The following is a 22,445-nucleotide window of genomic DNA, read 5'->3' as shown; positions in this document are numbered from 1 at the left end:
CAGACGTTATTAAAAACCACCTGGTAGAGTTCATCTTTGCTTTCATGCTGCAGCTTCGTTTTTGTTCTGTCTGCACGCACATACACTCGCGCTTCAGAGTAATCTGTGGAGCCGAAACTTCTGCTGGCATCCTTCGCTGTGTTGCACAAAAAGTCATGTAGGTGTAAATGATGGATGGAGGGAGAGCCATGCTAGTGGACGTGCATGATCCTCAAGTGTGTGTGTGAGAAGGAGAGAAAGAGCGAGTAGGTGGAGGCAATAAATAATAACTGCAGCGATTGACATGTCTGGTTGGATCAGGATGGGGGGACCCTCATTAGCTGCATCCATCTTGAGCGCCATGTATCTCTGACAATGTCAAATGTGCAGCCTATTAGTGCCACTTATAAAGATGTGCCCCTGCAGGGAGGGAAGCACATCCAAGAGGAGCCCCTCACTATGGCAACCACTCGGAGGGGCCGCGTCCTTTCCATCACATAACTCGCTTTGCTTTGCTTCGTCTATTACCTGAAACAGAGACTTTGATGATGGAGGTGACTGCTTGGGATGTTTCCGTCTGTTTATGGTGTCGGAACATAAAACTGGTGTTGGTCCGGCAGCTTTTCAGGAGAGAAAACTCCTTGAGCTGGAGGGTTCAGATGGCCTTCTGAAGGTCTGAGTTTTATTCTTGTGATTCAGTCTTCCTGAGGGAAAACAGACGAGATGTCTGTTATCCTGCCTGTATTGTTGAGACACATAAGGATATAATTACAGATAGCACTTAGAGCTACCTGCAACCGTCTCTGCAGACAATTGTCGACAACAGAAGGAGACGATAAGCATTCCATTTGCATTTAGCCGGAGCGGTGAAGATTGCTGCCGCAGCACCGAATGCCTTCTAAGATGGGAGTGTTGGAGCCTCTCCCTCATCACAGGCAACCTCTCTGTCAGGGGATTGTTGTGAGCCTTAGATGTAAAAAAGTAATTTCTGTTTTGCATTTGAAACGTGAAAAAGAATGAAGTGTTTTGTGTCTGTGTCCATTAGGTGGCTGGAATCAAAGGAATGCTAATCGCAAACAAGAAGCAGGACAACCAGGTGAAGACCTACATCACCTACAACAAAGGCCGGGACTGGAGGCTCCTTCAGGCGCCGACTGCAGACCTGGATGGAAACAACATCCACTGCATCCTGGTAAAACACCGGGCCGGATATTTCCTGGAGCTCAAACCATCATTCTGCTCATATTCACACTGATGTGGAGAGGATATGCCAGGTGGACCACTGCCAGGCATAATTAGAAATAATGATTTATAGTTTACAGCTTCACTTCATTGTAAGGCATTCAAATAATAAGCCATTAGTTGTAATTAAGTTACAACTAGGCTGATTTTTATTCAATCTCACAATGTGTTTGGCATCAGAATGGAGTTCATATGTGTTTGTACACATTTAGTGCTGAAGGGCTCACCTGAGGGGAACCGGCTGTGGGAGCAACCTGCAGCAATCTGCCGTAAACTGGAAAACAGAGCAGAGCTTTGTTTCACAACAACTTATCGTAGAAAATGTTCTGCAAACTCACTGCACTTCTCATTTTATTTTCAGTCTCACAAACATTCTGTAATAATCTATCTGTACAAAAAGTAACAAATCATTTTGTTACTTTCTTTTCTTTATGGTAACAATCGTTTTGTGCCAGAGTGAAGCAGCCACCCTGGCTGACTGGAAACACATTCTGGTAAGGACTGGGATCCTGTCCCACAGCACCAAGCTGGTGGCCATGATGAAGAGGAGGAGCCAGGCTGTGGTGGCTGTGTGGAGGCTATGTGCATAAAGTTTACCAAAACACAGACAACAACCTGAACGAACATGAACATTTCACAGAATTTCATGATGAAACAGAAAACCTTCAGAACCGAAGCAGAACCTGGCAGAGAGAAGTGGAAGACGGTGAAAACCAGAGAGCTTAAATCATTCAGGTATCTGGCCAAGGAGCCAAGGAGCCAGATACCTGAATGAGGTAAAACCAGTAGAACATAAATGAATAAGAAGGAAACGATCAGAACACAAAACGTAATTCCATGTAATGCCGTTGCGACCGAGCACCGGACGGACATGGGGACGTCTCTGTGATGCTTGAAGATCCTCATTCAAATTCAAACGGTACGTAAAAATCTGATGCAACATCAGGAGGTTCCAGAGTTCAGCTGGTCCAACATTTTCCATTAACTCCCTCTGTGGTTCAAACGTAATGCGCTGGCCCACACCTGACCCTGACGGGCTGGATTTAAAACCCTGCTGGACCTCTGTCACAGCTGGGAATGGAGCCTCTTAGGGACGTGTACAGAGCAGTTTGCTGGGTGACCAGGTCCAGAATGAGGTTGGCTTGGGAATACAGCAGAGCCACCTTCATTGTGAAAGCAATCCATCATCAGAAGTTGAGAGACGAAAGTTGTTTGAGGGCAAACCCTTCTGGGTCACTCCATAAGCCCTTGGTGAGACGAATGGAGGGCAGGAGGCCGGTGACCTCACCCTCCTGTGTGAGAACGACCCTGACCGCCAGCCGGAGGCAGCAGCTGATGTTTCTGCAGATCCTGTTAAGGAATTAAACTCTAAACTTCCCCAGATGTCGGATGATGATACGCTTGCTGCTCCATGCGGGTTTTCAGTGACCCGTTCACCATCTCATCTGGACAGTCGGTGTGTGAAAAGGACAGGATTGTTTCTCTGAACGGTCAGGAAAGGCAGGACAGGACTGGGTGTTAAACAGGTGGATGAAGTAAAGCTTTGTGATGTTTTAGATTCTGGATGCAGAATATTTCTGGTTACCAACAAGAAGGCAGGAGAGGCAAAGCATTTAGGTGGATATTAAAAGTTGTATGACAGTCAGACGTCATCATAGATTGAGGCAGATAGATTTACAGTATGCAAACATGAACAGAACCCGGTCAGTTCCTCCTGGAGGCTTTCATCATTTCAGTGATGGAGAATCAGAATCTCGAGCCAAAGATTGATTTTCAACTTGCTCTCCACTTTCTGAGCAGAACAGGAACTTACTGAAAGTTGATTGAATGAAAACTTTTAATCTTGGTTATTGTAAAAAAAACTTGCAGATATATTTTGTATCTATGGATGCTTCTGATTCATGCCTTCCTTTAAAGCATGTTATCTAACCTTTGAGATTCAATATAAATAATGGATACAGGTCTTATTGTTCTGCAGCCACCTGGGCAGTCAGTCGGTCGGCCAGCGTAGTTTACTAATGTCGTCTAGAGTCACGTTACCAACCTGGTTAATAATCGACCCTGCAGACCTACTGCATGTTCTCACCACTGAAACAGGAAAGTCCTGTTGATTTTACACCGACTGATTGGATGAGGTTTGTCTACAGTGGGTCATCAACAGGACAACGGTCCTAAATACAGCAGCAACTCTGCAACAGAACGAACGGAATAAAGTCTGTGTTTTAGTGGCCTAGTCAAAGTTTGAGGTCAATCAAAGATATAGATCTTCCATTTGGTTCAGAGTCCTTCAGACCTGAACATCTGCTGGATGAGAGATCTACCTGTCGTTTCTCTAAGGCAGCGGCTTGCAGCAGAAGCTGCTGTCAGATTCTGGTATTCAGGATGTTGATCTACCTCATGACCGCAGTTTGTGGCTAAAACCAAGACAGAGCGGTTAATTACGATGTTTTAGTTCAGTCCAGCTCTCTGCTCACCACAACAGACGGGAACAACATCCTCATTACCGCAGACAAAGCCCCGATCCATTCATCCATCTTCTGCTCCATCCAGCCATTACTCTTGAGCAAGACTAAGCAAGACATGAAGATCCTTGAAGCAATGACTAATCCTGACCTGACAAAGAGAAAGTATTTCACCTTTTTCCAGAGGAGAACCATGGCCTCAGACTTTCTTTCTAAAAAAGGAACCCGTCTCATAAAGATAACCGGCAGACTGCAACACATCTTCCCTTCAGCTCAGCAGTGTTCCTTTTAGAAGACACTCGGCAGCAGCGGGGAAAACATCCGACTCCAGTCCCCGTCGGGCGGGCGTCTGCCTCGACCTGCTGGGGCGAGAGCCGACCGAGAGAGGCAACATTAGCAGATCAGAAAATGAGGTAGAACCGGTGCCAGAGTGACGGATCCAGATCGACTGCATGTGTTAACATTCTGTCCTCATTAGACAGCCTCCCCACTACTGAAGCTAACAGGCCGACTGTTGGAAGGAATCATGTTTTGAGACATTAGTAGGACTCCATGCTGCTTAAGAGGTGATTTCAGGCCCGGGCTGCGTGGCTTCCAGGTTCCCTGTGATTGCACATTCATGTGACATTTTAATTACTGCCATAGATTCCTTTTGATTGCCCTGTTCAGTCCCACTGCTTTGATGTCCTCACACCAGTGACATGCTGTCTGCTGCTAAGATGAAAGCAGACATTGTTTTTCTGCACTGTGAGCATTTGTAATTGTATTCTGTTGTGTGGATGCCTCTGAGGCATGCCTTCATACTTTAATGCAAATTTCTTCTCTCTTTGTATTAATGACAGATTAAAGGCAATTAGCAAAACTTGTTAAAGCGCAGTTTGTTCTCTTTGAAGACTAACAAATCTTTTTGCTGGTTTTGTTATTTTAATGCTTTCTAGATAAAAAAAAAAACGTCTGCGTTTTATTTATTTAAATAATTTGACGTGATATGATAATTATGCACTCACTGGCCTTTTTATTAGGCACAGTGTGCTGGTGTCAGGTTGGGCCTTCAGAACCGCCTTCATTCTTCAAAAGGGTCTTGGACAAATTGTTTTGGGATTTTGGTCAATAAACCACAAAAATGCAAAGGTTAAACTTTACTACATTTAGGCCCCTAAATGTAATTAGTTCCCTGCTTGTTTAGTTAGTTTGTTAGGAATTTATTCATTTAATTAAAAACAAAAGAAAATAGAATACAATAACACAAAGAACACAATAGAAAAGATATATAAATCCATAAAATGAAGGGCAGCAGAAAGAAGAAAAAATCTTATAATATCTTCCCCTTTTATCCTAAAGACACATTCAGACAATATGGATTTATAAAAAAAAAAAAAAAAACTTCAACTGAAAACAGTTCGTATGGATTCACATTATTCTATTTCATATTTCTTCAAATTGTCATTTATTGATTCACATTGTGTTTTTTGAGCTCCGTCATAAAATGCGTTTTTCCAATCTTCTTCAGCCATCTTGTTCCCTTCATCTCCAACTGCAAACGTCAGAGAACCCGTACGTGTCGGGAACGATCTCCACCAAGAGCTCTGCTCCGGGGATCATCGTTGCCACAGGTGAGACTTTAACTTATTATCCTGACCATGTCTCAGTTTAATATCTACTTTTTCTTACACTGCAGCTTCTGGACTTCTGCCACAGTCATAGTGTTCAGGATCGTCTCCCTGATTGATGACATTTAAAGTCATATTGGATAATTCAGAACTTTGGTTTTGTGAGATAAAAAACAACAGTTAAGTAGGTGTTAAACATTCTTTTCATTAAGCAAACATTTCATTCAGTTCTATTCAAAATATTGTATCTCAAAGGGAAATGAAGTGTAGCATGTCATCCAGGTATCTTCTGGATGGTGATGCGTTGAACTTGAACGTAGCAGTCAGTCCTCCTGCAGCTGCAGAGGCCTCTGACTGAAGAGTGTTGCTGTATGCTAACAGGCTCATTACTGTAATGACATGATGACAGTTTAAGTTCCTGGCAGTAGAGACAGACGACATCCCACAGTGACATGTCCTGGATGACACCATCAGTTGTTTTGAAGCTCTGCTAATCCAGTTCATTTGCTTTTGCCGCTGCTCTTTAAATCTCTGTCTGGTTGAATGGCTAGAAAGACGAACAGAGTCTTTCTAGCTGGAGTCGGGATAAACATAGTTTGAACTTCGTCCCACTCTCTCTGCTCGTTGGTCCTGCTCTGCATCCATGATGTCTCCTCTTAACTGGGATTAAGCGTTGTAGTTTAGGTGTGATTTAAGATGCTAATCAGCTGCTGTTGGCTGTAAATCACCTCGTTGCCACAGTTACACGTCATAAAAACCATCCAAAAGAAAAGTAATAGCACACATTCGTCCGGCTGCACAGATCCAGAACCAAGCAGCAACAAAACTCTAAACTTACAACAAATCAGAAATGACATGGCAGAAATGCTCCACCATGCAGTTCTGCTAAAGAATTTCTATATTTAATCTTAATTTTATTGGTCTGATGTAATATTCTAAATGTTTTTAAAGAGAATCATGAATAACAGAACAAATCCTCAACGTCAGTCTGTGTGTAATAAATCTATAAAATGTGTTCCATCTAGAGAATACTGTAACAAAACCGTTTCTTCTGATTTATTTCATTTAATGGGTCTGTAAGATTATCAAGCTACATGATCACGAAGCAATTCTGTTCGTTTTCTGATTTGTCTGCAAAGGCAAAAGAAAAGTGACGGTAAATAGATTTTTTAGCAGGACTTGCCTTTTTAAGGAGGGTGAGCACATTTCTGATTTAGTGTGTTTTTCTCTTATGTGTGTAAAAATGCTGACTAATCGTTCACCTCTGCTGCCTGGACGGCTCAGTGTGCGCTGACGCGTGTGTTCGTCTCGCTGGCCGAGACTTTGCTTTGGCACGGCAGCTCACTTTACCCGCTGCGCCTTTTAAGCCATCAGCTGGTGCAGAGATTATTTTACCAACATGACAAACAGCATCCAGATCAAACACATGTCTACGCACTGAGCCCCGGCCAAGACAGCGCAGCAGATCAACACAATAAAACCAGTTTGCCCACTTCAGGCGCACCAGAAACGGCACTGGAGGCTTGAATTGTAAGCCTGCAACGTTGCCACAAGGAGAGCAGGCTCCTCCGAATGCATTCCAGGGGGTTAGGAGAGATCCTGGGGAGTGTTTAAGAAATATTCAGCTTTCTTGGAACATAAATCCTAAACATCACCTGGTTTGTGCAGCATTTTATCTGTGATCCCATTGTGATTTGATTGTCATATTCTCATTTCCACTGCAGGAAATATTGGAGCAGAGCTGTCTTACAACAACGTTGGCATGTTTGTATCATCGGATGCAGGGAACAACTGGAGACCGGTGAGAAGAACCGTAACGTTTCCCCCAGCAGCTCACTGAGCTGGAAACCAGTATGAAACTGTGGCAGTTTGTCACTCTGCAGAAATCTGTAACCAAGTTCCCCTTTGAACATTACAGCATGGATTTAATATCTAAAAGAAGAAAGAACTAACTAATATTTAACGATCGATTTAATTAGAAAAGCAAAACCTCCAGTAATATGATTTTTGGATGCAGATGTCTCATCAAACTACTTTTTACATTTTGTTCCTCAGACATGAAAACCCTGTTCATGTGTTAATACTGGTTCTACAAAACTTTTGTTTTCTTTAGAAGTAAAATGTCAAAAAATGGAAACACATTTCTTTATATCAAAAATTCTAAGTTGTCTTTTTCCAGAAGTTAAATATCGAGTTGCAGCTGCAAACGGGTTTAATTTGTGGACTGAAGGAAAGAGGCTGTTTGGCTGCAGAAGCTCATCATTACCTGCTTGGCTTGTTTTTTATACATTGATGAGCAGGAAGGTAACATTAAGTGAAATTTCTTTTGTCAACTTCTACATGAACTGTAAAGTTGGTAGTTTTGGTTATTTATCAAATAATTTTAAAAATGATCCTGATTGGTTCTTTTTAACAGGATCAAAGTAAATCCTGTTCTGATGCACTTTGGAAACGGTTTGTGAAGATTTATAAGAAATGTTTCCATATTTAAATCCATCTGCCTAATGTGTGTTAAAACACTGAAGACTGTTGTGGTATATCATTTTCTATCTTGTAACACTTAAAATAGATTTTTTTTACTTAACTAGTAAAGTCAAAGTTTTTCCTTGCAAATGTTTTTTTTTTTTTTTTAATTTAGAAACTTTTTGACTTTGGTCAAAATAAACAACATGTTTTTGGAGCCACACCAGCAACATTACTCTTCTTAACAAAACAGTTTGTTTTGTAATTAGTTTAGATTTTCTAACTGAAGAACAATTTAACTTTTATATTTATGCTTAGAACATTTTCTTCAGTGGGACATTAAAAAAATAAACTTGCAACATACTGACAAAAAAACAAGTTTTTTAAATAAATATGCCTTACATTATCAGTCCCATCATTTGTGGAAATGTTAAGAGTATGTTCTATTAAAATACTTGGTAAAAACTTCTAGTGTTTTTTAAATTACCTTCGTATTTTAAAAACTGTTTACAGGGATGATCAGTGCAAACAGTTCAGTTTTGACCTTTATGTCAAAGGCTGTGAATTCTTCTACAAATTGGATTTTTTTTTGTTTCCTATTTTTAACAAATGTGCGAAACATTAAAAAAAATCCACACTGTTGTGTTTGTGTGTAGAGTTTTGAGGAAAGAGATTAATTTCCTTAAATTTAGTTCTGGCTGGAACATGCGGAACAAAATGTGGAAAAAGTGAAGTGCTGAGAAAACCTTCTTGGTGTAAATAAGTAAATTTATGATGTTTTTACCTTTTTATTCCTTCCTGTTTGTCTTTGCAGATTTTTGAAGAAGAGCACAATATCTGGTTTCTGGATAAAGGAGGCGCCCTCGTTGCGGTCAAGCAGCCGTCTGTGCCAACTAAACATCTCTGGTAACAAACTTTGTTGCACAAGGTTCTTTTTTTAAATTGCTTTCCTGCTGTTAATGGTCATCCCAATTTTAAATGAAGCTTTTTACAGTCCTAAGAAAGAGCATGCATGTTGCACTTGATTCATTTACGGTTGCACTTTGTGCACAGTCAGATGCGTAGGGTTCCAGCCAATCTAACTTGAAAGATGTGAATTTTTCCCCCCAAGCCAATTATCATTAGGAGTCAGACGTCTGACCCCCTCTTAGGGTTTTCATTAACACGATGCCTTCCTCTTGCCAAATCGAAAACATATGCCGTGCCTCAGTGCAGGCTAATCCAAGTGAGACCAGATCCGTTCTCCACTTGCTTTTGCACCAATTTTGAAATTAGTTTTAGAACCAGTGAAGTGTGGCCAGCTGGGTTTTTGTCTCCCTCCCAATTTAAGTGGGATGATGCAGGGAAAAAACCTGAGTGTTATGAAAAGGCCTGTGTTTCCATGGAGTGGTATGTCTTTCACAGCCAGTGTGCAGTTTAACACTTCCTCTGGCTCAGTCCGACAACAGGTGCACATCAGTGCTTTGCTGTTGTCACTGCTTTTAGCCAAGTGACAGCAGGAGGCTTTCTGAGGCAACATGGGGGGATTTTCTTTTTTTTTCACTCCATGTCACACTCGGGTACTTCCAGTTGTTCTCACCTCAGCACCGATGTTGATAAGCTGTCAGAATCAATAAAGCCCAGGAGCCGATGATGAAAGTTGTCCAATTTTTTCGCTGTCTCATTCTCCCCATGCACTCTTGTGCTCAGACATGAAACACTTCTATTCCGGTTTTGTTTTCTCACCTCGGTGTCAACTTTTTACCCGGGACAAGACATGGTTTCATTTTCCTTTTTGACACCCCAAACTTTCTCTTTTCATGTTCTCTGAAGACGTTTTCTGCTTCTTTGCTTTGATACTCGGACTGACGTTCTCCTAAATATCCCTTTAATGCTCAGCCGTTTGATATTTACCCAAAGCTACAGTAGCTAATTGCACCGAGGCTCTGAGACGGCTCTGTTGAGACAAGCCAGTCATTCTGATCCGCACCTAAACCCTCCCCTATGACCAGAATTAAATAGGGAGCGTCTGTTTTCCGCGCCGCCGCTGATGCCGGGTTTGTGACGGGAATGCGATCTGACACAGGGTCAGCTTTGATGAAGGGAGGCAGTGGACCCAGCACAGCTTCTCCTCGGCGCTGCTGTTTGTGGACGGAGTGTTGGTGGAGGCCGGCGCAGACAACCAGATCATGACGTGAGTCCAACAACACTCAAATCATCCAAATGTATTTTAAAACACATCATTGTTTCGTTCTAGGGTATTTTATGGACCGTTTAGATGTCGTGTTTGGCGGTCATCTAAAATATATTAAAAAAGAAAATGATTTTTCTGGAGGTAGTGGTTTTTATTTGCAGTAGTTAGACAGGAAAAGGGCAGAGAGAGAAAAGATGAAGACATGCAGCAAAGGTCACAAGGTCAGGAATCAAACGGCAGACTGCTGCATTGAGAGCTTTTATTTTTCATTGATATTTTTGTATTTCATATTTTATTTGATCTTGTTGAATCATTTATTTGGGGAATTTTCACCAGGACTCTGTCACTGCTCTTAGTAAAGTGTGTTGGAGGTTTTTAAAAGTTGCTGTACTGTGGAGCCTAGAAAGCAACTTTCACTAAAGAATCACTGCAGGTTGCTGATGGTGAGCTGAAGGCTCTGGTCTGTTGCTCTGAGTGTAGAAGTTCACTGTAAGTACTGGAATGTACCAGTTCCTGAAAATGCCTCGTATGTCCAGCATACGTTCCACCACAGTTTCCTGTAAATCCAGAAACTGAAGCATGCATTTCATGAAGGAACTGGCTGCAACCTGCTTTTCTGTCCTGTTTAAATTCACGGATCACGTACAGAAAATGTCCTGCTGATTTGGTTTGTTGCTTAGATTTAACATTGAAGTCCATCCATTTTGCTTTTGCAGCTTCTTTGGACACTTCAGCCACCGCTCTGAGTGGCAGCTCATCAAGATAGACTACAAGTCCATCTTCAGCAGGAAGTGCACTGAGGAAGACTACCAAACCTGGCACCTGCACAACAAGGTGAAGCTCATACTGACCAGCCTGCAGGCCTTGATGTGAAATGTTTCACTGACAGCTCTGTTGTCGACACAGGGCGAGCCGTGTGTAATGGGTCAGAAGCAGATTTACATGAAACGCCGGCCTGGAAACTACTGCATGCTGGGAAGGGACTACTCCAGAATCCTCTCAGCTGAATCCTGTATTTGCCGAGCTCATGATTTTGAATGGTAAGGAGACGCACGCCTTTGTTCAGTGGCTCCTTTCCTCATAATCGTGGAGGAGGATTATGTTGCTCTCCATTGTCTGCTGAGGAGAGCTTCATTAACAGGGGTATTTGTTCTCCAATGCCGCCACACATGTAGAAGTTTCAAACAGGCATTTTTCTTTTTCTTATTAATCCTTTCAGGAATTTTCCTCTGCTAATTCTTGAATTATTCTCAGTGGGTGCTGTCAGATGTGATTGAAGCTCAGCAGGTCAGTCATTGGGATACTGTGCTCAGTGAAAACATGAAAACATATCTGTCCTATTAAAAAGCAGCTGCCCTTCTGTGCCAATTTATTATTTTTCAAGTACATCTGTGCAACAACCATTAAATTCCCTCTTCAGTCCACTCAGATTTGCTCTTTAGGGCGGATCTGAGTCCAGCAGGCTGACAAGCAGCAGCAGTAAACAGCCAAATAAATTGTGCAGATTGGAAAAAAATGGTTGATTTGACCTGCAGTCGGACTTTCTGTGTTCTTCTGCACGCACTCGTCTCCTAATGATTTTTTAATACCTGCCTGTATGAGTGAACCCAGCAAGCGGATACAGGTTTTGTTAGGAGAAAGTTACCGTAATTGATGTTTGCTGTAGTGGAAAATACAGTGACAGCAGCACAGGCAGAATGACGAGCAGAGATGCTACAGCCAGTCTGAAGAACGGAAACTGTAAAATGAAAAAAGCAGAGGAAGCAGCCTAAAGCAGAGTGAACACTGGCAGTTTTTACTTTTTAATTTAGGCTTTTATTTGACATCTGTTCAAACTTCTGATTACTTTTAGAAACATCTGATAAAACCAATTAAAAAGCTCATGTACCTCGGTTAAAACGTTTTTATAATAAAGACATGATTTAATCTTTTATGTAGCTTATTTCAAATATTATTCAGCTTACAAACTGTTCACACATAAATAAATATTTTTCTGGTATTTTTGCTGCAGGTCAGTTATAGAGAATCTGATCCATCGCGAATAACATCCAACTGACCTAAGAGGAGTTTCCAGACATCTTCAGTTCACATTCTGTAACCTGTTGTTGTTTGCAGGAAGACTAGAATTAATTATTTTATATACTCAGATGTAAACATGGATTTTAGTTTTTCATGGCTGTTTGCGGCCCCCGACTGCCATGACTACCGGGGATCCACTGGGTTCCCATGACTACCGGGGATCCACTGGGTTCCCATGACTACCGGGATCCACTGGGTTTCCCTCCTTGCATCAGGTTGTACTGATTTGTCCATTTTTTCTCCTGAAAAGTTGTTTCTAAACGTGCCATGCATTTAATACTTTCTTGGTGGCTTTCAGGTATGGGCACCACTGCTCTACTGTGAATCCCAGAATCTCCATTTTTCCAATAATTTGCTTAAATTTTCGTTTTTTTGTGAGCACTTACTCGGTTGTGATGTAGTTTTACCTGACCATCATCATGTGACTCTAGCAATATTACTGCATGGATGTTTGTCTTTGGTTCAGTTTATTGTGCTTTCTGAGGTTCCAGTACATCCAATACACCGCCAGTACGCATCCAGTACACACCCAGTACACACTCAGTACACGCCCAGTACACAGCCAGTACGCATCCACATCCAGTACACGCCCAGTACACACCCAGTACACACCCAGTACACACCCAGTACACCCAGTACACACCCAGTACACACCCAGTACACATGTCCAAACAATCAGACAGATTTTGATAATTTTAGGGGGCAGTTGTTGTCCAGTGATGAAACAAGGTGTTAATAGAAACCTGTCAAATAAAACTCGACACTGAAGCTGCATTGTTTGTGATATTTTCTTGTTGTTTCTTGTTTTCTACCAGACTAGTTTGTAGCATCCTTGTAGCATCTGTTAGCAGCCTGTTGTGCTTAGGATTCTGCTCAGACCATGTGGGCGTGAGAATAGTTTCAATTTGTATGTAAATCCAAACTGGGTGAATTTTTTATCTTGTAATGACAGGGAACAGAAAAAAAGCGGACCGAACATTCAGCAGTTATCTAACTCGTGTTTGTAGAAAAGCACCCAGCGAGTGCTAATTGGTTCATATTTAACACGTTTAAAGTTGCTTTCTCTTTCCAACTCTGGTTTCCTGGTACTTACTTCTTACAGAGGATTTTTCTGCACATGCCTAAAACATCCGTCTCATCCGTTAACTAGGTGTAAACTCGAGGAATCAGGTTTTTACATCTTCTGCTGTTTTCATCCCCATTAGCCTAATGTGCGATAAGTTTACAGGTTTCTGGTTTAACTTTTTTAGCTCCTGCCTCCCAGCAGAGAAGGTGGTAAAAACTCAACCTGCACTTAGATTTAAGGATGAGAAATTAGGCTGTGGAAAAAATCAAACTTTAAATCTTTTGTTCTAAATGTGAAATTAGATATGAATATGAAAAGTAATTCAGTTGTTTAATTTGAGTAATTTAATTTTGTTCTGTATGCTTATCAATATTTTTACAAAACATCATAAATCTCAGGTAGAAATGCCAGAATTGTAATAAATGATATAAAGCTGGTGGAGCAACAGGCAGTCGTCTGATGTCATCAAACTGCTTGAGGAGTTTCTCTCCTCATCATCATAAATCAGGTCAACAAATATGTTGTTGAGCAAATGCTTTAAATTTAAATAGTTTCTTTATCTTCTCCATTGGAAATGCTTTCTGCAGGGCTTTTAATATTTTATCTGAAGAGACAAATTGGAGCCAAACAAGGGAAAATACCAAACTCTGGAAAATCGGTTGACGTTTCTTTATCTAAAACAGCTCAGACTTTACGTCTTCCTTTTAAAGTTTGAAAGGTTTTTTCTCTCGTTGTTCAAGTCGAATAGAATAACGAACGACGTCACAAGCAGGACACTTTCACCCCAACTGTCTCTAGAATCAATGCATTCAAGTCTGGAGCAAATCAAGTAGGCTACAGACAGCTCATACCTACTCTATACAACTCCAGATAAAAACTGAACAATGCCTTTATGTAAAAGGTTCTGCCTCCCCTGACCGGTTCACCCTGCTGTAAACCTAGAATTAAAGTGCAGTGGTCAGCTGCTGTCTTGTTGGTTCTGTTTGTTTTGGCTCAGTAATTACCTGATAAATCAACGTCAGGACCTTGATGAGAACGGACACTCGCCCCCCTGACTTGGCTGCATGTAAATCACAGGCTGAATGAATCTGTGAGGATTAAAAGTCATTATTTCCAGTAACCTCTCTTCCTGCAGGCTGGGTGTCCTGGCATGCTGGACGCCTCAGTGGGGGGTTTTCAGCAGGAGGAGCTTTAATCAATATGTAATAATGATGCAGATGGTGACAGAAAGTGTCCGTTCACACACTCCGGTGCTGATCAGGCGTTGTGGATGTTTTCTCTCGTCTGACAGCGATTATGGATACGAGCGGCGGAACGACGGGAACTGCCGGCCGGCCTTCTGGTTCAATCCGTCCTCTGTGTCCAGAAGCTGCAGCCAGGGTCAGAACTACTTCAACAGCACAGGGTAGGACCTGATTCATGGCACCTGAGTCCACAAACCAACGTCTTTCTGTGGCAGGAAGTGGAAGCTCACAATCTGTTTCCAACTCACTCACACTCCTGCAAATGGTTCTGTAGAAACGTAGGATCATTATGGAGGACAAATCAAACACATTTTCTGTTTTTGTTTTCTCTCTTTGAGGCGCTGATGGAAGATCTTTAGATTTCTTTGTTTACCTCATCTTGTCAATCAACTCTGAGTCCCATTCCTCCAGTGAACCAATCAGCTGCCAATCACAGTTTCCTCTAAAAGGGAAATTAGTGAAGACATCGTCTCTACCTTTTGACTGCTGTAAACATTACAAACTCCACATAGACTCAATAATAATGGAGAAACCAGCACAGCAAGGACGAATTAATACAGCGGTGATGTAAACTGAAGAAGCTGCTGGGAATACGATGATCCAGCAGAGAAGAAACTCTATTTTGGGAAAACCGTCACTGGAGAAATGTTCAAACGAGCAGCAGAGAATTAAATCCATGTTCTAAACAATCATTTGGAAAAGATAATATTGTTATCAAGGTATCTTTTCACAAACAACAAGCCTTTCATGTGTTCACGCTGTACATTTGATGACTTATTTTTTGTAATAATGATTGAAAAACAGATTCAATCTTTCCATATTTTTTAGATGCAACATTTCATTTTCCTTTGGGGCCAATGAAGTATTTTTTATTAACTTTCAATCATCCATTTGTGTAAATAATGTGATATAATGTTTCAGTTGGTGGTAAACACGCCTCGTCACAGTGCTTCCAGCAGGGCGGCGCTGTGGATCTGGCTCCAGCCTGGACCCAGCAGCTGTGATCATTTCCCTCATTGCGATGCGCCGTGTCTCTGTTGTTCCTCAGAAGTTTGTCCTGCGTGTTTCGGAGGCTCCTCAGGGAACGGACACCTTCCCAAGCTTAATCACAGCAGCAGTGTTTTATTCGCTGCCGCACTGATTAAACTTCCTGCCGTGTCACAGCCTCTCACACAGCTTGTCTTGTCAGTTGTCATCTAGTCCCGAACGCTGTTAACACAAAACAGCCACGCTGTGCTGACTTCAACCTTTTTCTGTACACCACCGGCTCACGCAGCAGGAAATGAGTTTAAAACTACAGAAGGCATCAATGTGAAGATGAAAGCTGATCGCCGTGGTCTGAAATGAAGAGTCTCTCTGTTTTCTTCCTAAGGTACCGTAAAGTGGTGCTGAACAACTGTACCAAGGGCGTGAAGGAGATGTACACGGCCAGGAAGCAGCAGTGCCCCAACAGGCCCCCGAAAGGACTCAGCCTGGCCACCAAAGACGGGAAAGTCACCGCCAACATGGGCAGCAACGTCACCTTCGTGGTGCACCTGGACGAGGTGAGAGGTCCAGCAGCAGGACGCCGCACCAGACCATGTCCAGCTCCGACCTGGAGATTTCTAGAAAGGATTTATTGTTTCTAAAAGCAGCAGTTCGGCCACCAGAGGTCAGGGAACAGCAGATCCTGAATACAGACCGTTCATCTTCCCTCCTTATGGAACAATGTGCTAAAGATGACATGACTTAAACTTTATTACATATTTTTCCTCTAACTTGTACATGTTAAGTTTATTTTATGATTAAATAAACATTTTTCATCGCCAATCACTCAGTTTATTTAAAGTTTTTTTATTTGTATTTTACGTCAGCAGCAGGTATAGAAAACCCAAATCAGATTTATGGTCCATCAAATTGTCTTCAGTTTTGCTGTACCTGCTACCAGGTAGTGACAACAATATCTGTAACATTATGTTAAGGTTTAGTGGAAGGATAATACCTGGACTGGCCACCAGTTTGAAATAAAAACAACGTAAGCTGAACATTTTGACCTTACTGATGCAGACGAGGCCTGCAGAGCTTCAGATGTTCTGTGATCTGCTGGTTAAATCAACATTAACTGATGAATGGCCCTAATTTCATTGTTTTTATTTTTATCCTGTCCTTGTTTTAGTTGTAGCTGCAATTATGGATAAAATATTCTACATTTTTCTCTTTTCACATTGAACTAGGCTGCTTTGGATAAGTTTCCCCCAAAAACATGAGATCATTATTTGAAAAGTACATTTTGTATTTTTTTTAACTTGTATTTGGTTTTGGTAAAACCTTCCAGCAGAGGCTGAGACAGAGGTGTGTGATGGAGTCATGCATGCATCGTTCTGTTGGTAGAACCTGGAGGCGCTCGTTCTGGAGCTCCAGTAATGTCTGCTGATTTCTTGGAAAGTTGCTGCTCTCTGCCATGAGCTCGGTCCGTTCCCTGCACATCGCCCACACCAGGCAGCAGCTCTGAGCCACGGGCAGAAATAAAAGACCCCACCAGAGACCCTGTTAGCGAGTGAGAGGTGCTGCGCTCAGTCAGGCAGCCCGGTCACCAGGAAACCGTTTCTACGCCTCTCACTCGCAGCGCACTCAGCTGGTCTGAGCTGCAGGATTTGGGAGTGTTTCCTGTCAACGTTCTCCTGGGAGCAGGTTCTGGTTCTGGTTCTGTATCAGCAGGACGAGTTCAGAGCTGGTTGTCCTTCACTAACAGAGACCTCTGGGAGGTGAACAGGGGAGGGCCGGCAGATGGAGCTTTGTGGCTTCAGACTTATTTGAGAAAATTCTCTTGATGAATTCAAAGTTTTAATTTATATTCATGAACCTGGAGATGGTTGTATTTCTTGGGGAAAGAAAATGGCACTAAATATTTCATGGAAAGAAGACTCTTCAGTTCATTTAAAAATAGAATTAGGAAAAAATCTGAAACATATTTGGGGATTTAATAGGATCTGCACGTCTTCTGCTTTTTGTTTTGTTCCGAACCCTTTTATGCAACACAATATTTACATGCACAGATGGATTCAGATGGATTCAGTTTTTAGAAAGCAGTTGGCAGAGACGAGATGAGTTCATGCCTGAATCTCAGTCGACCGAAGCTCAAACAGTTCCTCCCTCATTCTGCATCCAACACAGAAGGATGGAGAGGCTCACTCTGTCTCCTCTCCGTTTAAATGTTTATGGCTCATCTTAGAGCACAGTTAATTCCTCTATGAGAGCCTCATCGAGAAAAACCTCATAACCAACCCGTTAAATGGGACTCTGGGGAACATTTCTATTCTTTTTTTAATCCAAATCAGTCATTTTGGTTTGAATGGAAGATAAATAGGGGAATTTTATTTTGGATTAATATAAATAACAAAATGTTAATAGTTAAGGAAAGAAATCCAAGGACTGAGTTCAGTCAAGATGCTTTATTTCTACTGAGATCTGATGCCGTCTGACCAAATCCAACCAGCTGCACCCGGGAATGTCGTCCAGTTTCCTGGATGTCTCGCATCATTCCCGGAATTTACTGTAGAACCAGATAATAACAAACATGACATCTCAACCTTTAGACTAAACCTAAACTGTCTCTGATCGGCAACAATCACCAAAAATATTATATTTGCTTTATGACAGAAAGGACCCGACCACAGCCAATACCTGGTCTGATAAATAAAACAATCAACATTTTGCTTCATATCCTCCCAACATCTGGATCACACAGCGACATTTTAAAGTTGTGAGACAGTTTTCAAAACCTGAGACCACATGCAGCGATTTAAAAGAAGTATTGGAGAAAAGACGAGACGATCCAACATGCTGGATGTCAGATCAGAGCGGACCAGATCACACAGCAGGAATATTTCTTACAATTATCTGAAGAGCCGTCCAGATAATCGGGACGTCCTTAAAGTTGTTGGAATGACAAAAATCTACATTCAAATGTTTCTGTGCAAACCAGGAATCATTGGTAGCAACCAGATGATCGTCTTTAGGGTGACTGAGGATGTCCTGCTGAACAATGGAGCTGGACTTCAGGGGGACAGAACGACCAGATCAGACTGGAGATGGTTAAACTGATGCGCAGTGTAATAAAACAAATCTTAAGTCTTTCTCTTAAAAACACAGCTTGTGTTAAATGTTTGCAAACCAGATCTTGACTGCTGAACATACAGCAACTTTAGTTGCTCCCAGTGATTCATCTTTAAAGCAGCAGGTAGGAGAGATTATATGAGATTGTGACATTCATTTAGCTTTGGCTGGATAAACATTTCTTTTGGTTCAAAGCTGCAGTGAATCAGATTTGGCTTCTTTTCTGTTGGCAAATCGGAAACATCCGAAGCTTTGCCAGCTTTCTGCTTAAGTTGGAGTGCAGACAGCATGATCTGTTGTTTCTCTGTTTGAGAAGACGGCATTCTCCCTACTAACTGCATTTTTTAAGTCAGCTGGTATTTCTTTAACTGGCAGCTGTTTTTTTTGCCTTGTAGAAAAAGGTCCTGGGTTCAAATCCCGGCCTGCGCTCTTTTAGCATGCAGCTTGAATCTTCTCCCTCCAGAAACTCTGACTTTCTCTAAGAGTCCAAAAGCATTTCTGTTAGATCAATTACTCTCCATGTATGGTGCATGGTTGAAATGGCCTAGTCAAAGTCATGACCTCAGTCTGATTGAAAAAGTGTGGTGGAACCGTTTGTGAGTTGTGCAGAATCAAACGTCTGATAACATTAAGGAACTGAAACGACTGGATGCTGCCTTGGCTTCACTCACTGCTGCGTGTTTCTGTCACCTCAGTGTCATCCTGGTGGAGGTTTGTTTTTTAGCATGGCCACATCTGGGAGAAAATGTTCTACAGTTGTTTTTTACATGTTTTTCATTTAGTGAAGTGAGATTTTGCCTCAGTGGGAAACCAGGAGGATTTTTTTTTCCACAGACGAACTGATTGAACATGACAGCCACACCAGGCGACTGAAGGTTCCCAACTAAAATATTAACCACCGAGTTCATTTTCAGGATCTGTGAAATCACAGCTTAGGATGACTCACCCTGACTTATTTTACCAGGATATTTACTTTTTTATTACAGATACTTGTTTCATTTTTATTTGCGTTACTGAACCATCAGTTGAACCAGTGAGTCTCATGATGTTGCACCACATTCAGGCTGTAAGCCCGACTGGAGCTGATCGGTACCACCGTACAGAGTCACAGCAGAAACTTTAGTTTGTGAAGCGAAATGAGCATCTGTACACGACCACAATCTACCTTATTTTTCACTTTTTATAAAAAGAAAGTCTGGACACCGTGTTAAGATTGTTATTTTATACTTCTAAGATATATTTCTTTGTGCTTAGTCTATTTCCTGTGAGCATTTGATGCTAAAATCAAATCCCTTGTTAAACTCATGTAGATTATTTGAGATGAGCTGAGGAATGTTTGTTGGTTTGCACCCAGTCGTTTTCTTTAACCTCCTGTTTGAAAACGACGAGTTGTGGGTCCACCGTCTGATCTTAGCCTCACCCAGCTGTGTGGTGTGGAGGGACCACATGAGCCTGTCCAGCATTTAATGATAGAAAATGAGAATATTCTTTAAAAAATAGCTGCATACATTTTTCTGTCTTGGCTAACGGTCGGCTTATTTTTGCAGTGACCTTTGCTGCAGAAATTCCTGTTATCAGGTCTGCCTGCAGCAGATATAAGCAGAACATTTGTTCTTTTGTTGTCGCACATCACACTGACACCGTAGGTGCAGGTCTAACACCTTAACAAATGCTGGCCTCGTGTTTCCAAATCCCTGTCAGCGCCCACAGCGCCGCTGTCACCGGGAACCGGCGGCCATGTTCCAGCCTCAAGGCTGCACGCCGCCGTGTGTTTGGATCCACGCTGCCCTTGGAGACTCGTGGACACAAAGAGTGACATTTTAGGGAGCCGGGTCGGCGTCACTTAGATGCAGATGAGTGAATCCCAGGACGGCTCATATAGGCGGTAAACACAGGATGCGCCACAGATGCTGAACAGAGCTGACTGGCATCGGTGCCACTGAGCCAGAGTCTTGTTTGGGTGCCAACTCATTACAGTTCCCAGCAATACAGAGTGTCAAACCCAGGAAGCTGAGCTGCTTCCTGTTCTGTTCATCCACTTATTAAAAGTATCAGTTTCCAGGCAGAGATGGGAACGATTCGTGAAAACCTGCATTTTCACACTGTGGTATGGATAAAAAGACAAAACCAGTAAAAACAAGAGAAGAGGTTTTGTTGTGTGTTCTCTGGTGGATCTGCTCCTCTAATCATCCCACAGCGTTAAGGTGGAGCCCTGACAGTGTGAGAGGTCAACCAGCTGCTGAGGTTCGTCCTGCTTTACGATCCTCAGGCAGCAGCAGGTGTGATTATCAGAGGAATCTGATAATCACAGGAGGCAAACTCTCCGACCGATGAAACAACCAAACAGGGGAAAAATCTTTTCCTTCACACAACACAACTTATTTACAAATCAGCTGCACAGAAAACTCTAAACAAAATGTACTGTTTAACATAAATCAGGTGATAATATAGAGATATAGAGCCGTAATATTCATCTAAATATTGCTGAAAAAAATATGAATTGGCAGATTTTGATCTTTTTTGCATTCTTTGAAAAACAAAGGCTTGTTGCTTCGGTGGCCAACATGGACATGATCAGTGACTCAGTACTTGAGTTGGATTTTTATAAAATACATTGTAAACATTTTGGCCTGAAGCCGATTAGAGAACAATAAAAACACCAAGACAACACAAATATCCTCCACACCAATGAGCTGCGTGTCTCAATTTATGGATGTTTTTACATGTTGTAACATTAATGTAAAAAGTGTTCTGTTATAAATAGTCTTCAATTTACCGACATGATTCTGCCGTTTTCTTTTGAATGTGACGTCAGCGTTCCTAATGAATCTGCAGCTCTGACATGTTTTCCTGCGTTTCATCATCTCCTGGTTCTAAAGCCGCTTCAATCGAGACACTGTAGCTTTAAATCGCCTTCCTGTTCCTGATGGATGCAGAAATGCTCAGTTAGAGTTCAGTACAGTTCTGTTTCTCCTTAGTTAGATTTTTCGCTTCTTTTTGTTGCTGTTTCTCATAATGATTGACAGAACACATTTGTTTCTGTGCAGAGACTCCCTGAAGGTGACAAAACTGATTTTTCTTCATTTCTGTGTGACAGTTTGACTTTTCTAATTTTGGCCAAAACATAATGCATATTGAATGATTTATGGTGACATTTTAAAAGGTAATCAGCTAAAATACAGAGACAGAAGCATTGCGACGCGTTTAGAGGCTATATTTCTGAAACCCTTTCAAACATATTTGGTGTTATATTAATGTGGTGTTGACTCATTGTGTCTTTATGATGTGTTAGACCAGGTAGGCGTTGTATTTTGAGCTCAGGTCTTTCCAGAAAAGCAGCATCACATTTGTTATGTTTTATGTGGATGTTTGATTCCAACCAGCTCAAATGAAGTCATGCATACAGCGATACGTTTAAATCTGTCTTAAACTTCATGTTTCAGAACCATTCCTTCAGAGTAAAACCGTCTGTGCTCTGCTGTGCCTCAGGGAGACTCTTTGAGGACGAACATCCAGCTGGACTTTGGCGATGGCACAGCGGTGTCCTACTCCAACCTGAGCTGGACGGAGGAGGGAATCAAACACGTCTACAAGTCAGCGGGAATATTCCGAGTTACGGCGCTGGCAGAGAACACGCTGGGTTCCGATACCACTACACTGTATCTGCACGTCACATGTGAGTGTTTACAGAATGCTCAACCCACCATTTACCCAACATCAACCCAACATCAACCAAACATCAACCCACCATTTACCCAACATCAACCCAACATCAACCCAACATCAACCCAACATCAACCCAACATCAACTCAACATCAACCCACCATTTACCCAACATCAACCCAACATCAACCCACCATTTACCCAACATCAACCCAACATCAACCCACCATCAACCCAACATCAACCCAACATCAGCCCACCATCAACCCAACATCAACCCACCATCAACCCAACATCAACCCACCATCAACCCATTTACCCAACATCAACCCAACATCAACCCACCATTTACCCAACATCAACCCAAC

At 42.0% G+C, this 22,445-nt stretch overlaps 1 protein-coding gene across 3 annotated transcripts in view; it reads left to right on the top strand.

Annotated features, from left to right (window-relative positions):
• The window catches only part of sorcs3a (sortilin related VPS10 domain containing receptor 3a), a 229,626-nt gene that overhangs the window by 177,492 nt on the left and 29,689 nt on the right, over window positions 1–22,445 (top strand). For all 3 annotated transcript variants that reach the window (XM_015039692.1, XM_015039698.1, XM_015039705.1), the window contains exons 10-19: window positions 1,025–1,171; window positions 5,194–5,296; window positions 7,018–7,094; window positions 8,571–8,662; window positions 9,822–9,929; window positions 10,646–10,763; window positions 10,836–10,969; window positions 14,366–14,479; window positions 15,691–15,862; window positions 21,903–22,089. In XM_015039692.1, coding sequence (XP_014895178.1) covers window positions 1,025–1,171; window positions 5,194–5,296; window positions 7,018–7,094; window positions 8,571–8,662; window positions 9,822–9,929; window positions 10,646–10,763; window positions 10,836–10,969; window positions 14,366–14,479; window positions 15,691–15,862; window positions 21,903–22,089 — 1,252 coding nt within the window. The remainder of the gene's footprint in view (window positions 1–1,024; window positions 1,172–5,193; window positions 5,297–7,017; window positions 7,095–8,570; window positions 8,663–9,821; window positions 9,930–10,645; window positions 10,764–10,835; window positions 10,970–14,365; window positions 14,480–15,690; window positions 15,863–21,902; window positions 22,090–22,445) is intronic.

The sequence above is a fragment of the Poecilia latipinna genome, unplaced genomic scaffold, assembly GCF_001443285.1.
Source record: "Poecilia latipinna isolate Pla-1442-1.1 unplaced genomic scaffold, P_latipinna-1.0 Scaffold29, whole genome shotgun sequence".
Classification (NCBI taxonomy): Eukaryota; Metazoa; Chordata; class Actinopteri; order Cyprinodontiformes; family Poeciliidae; genus Poecilia; species Poecilia latipinna.
The sequence above is the reverse complement of the archived record's forward strand: the minus strand, read 5'-3'. Positions and strand labels throughout refer to the sequence as shown.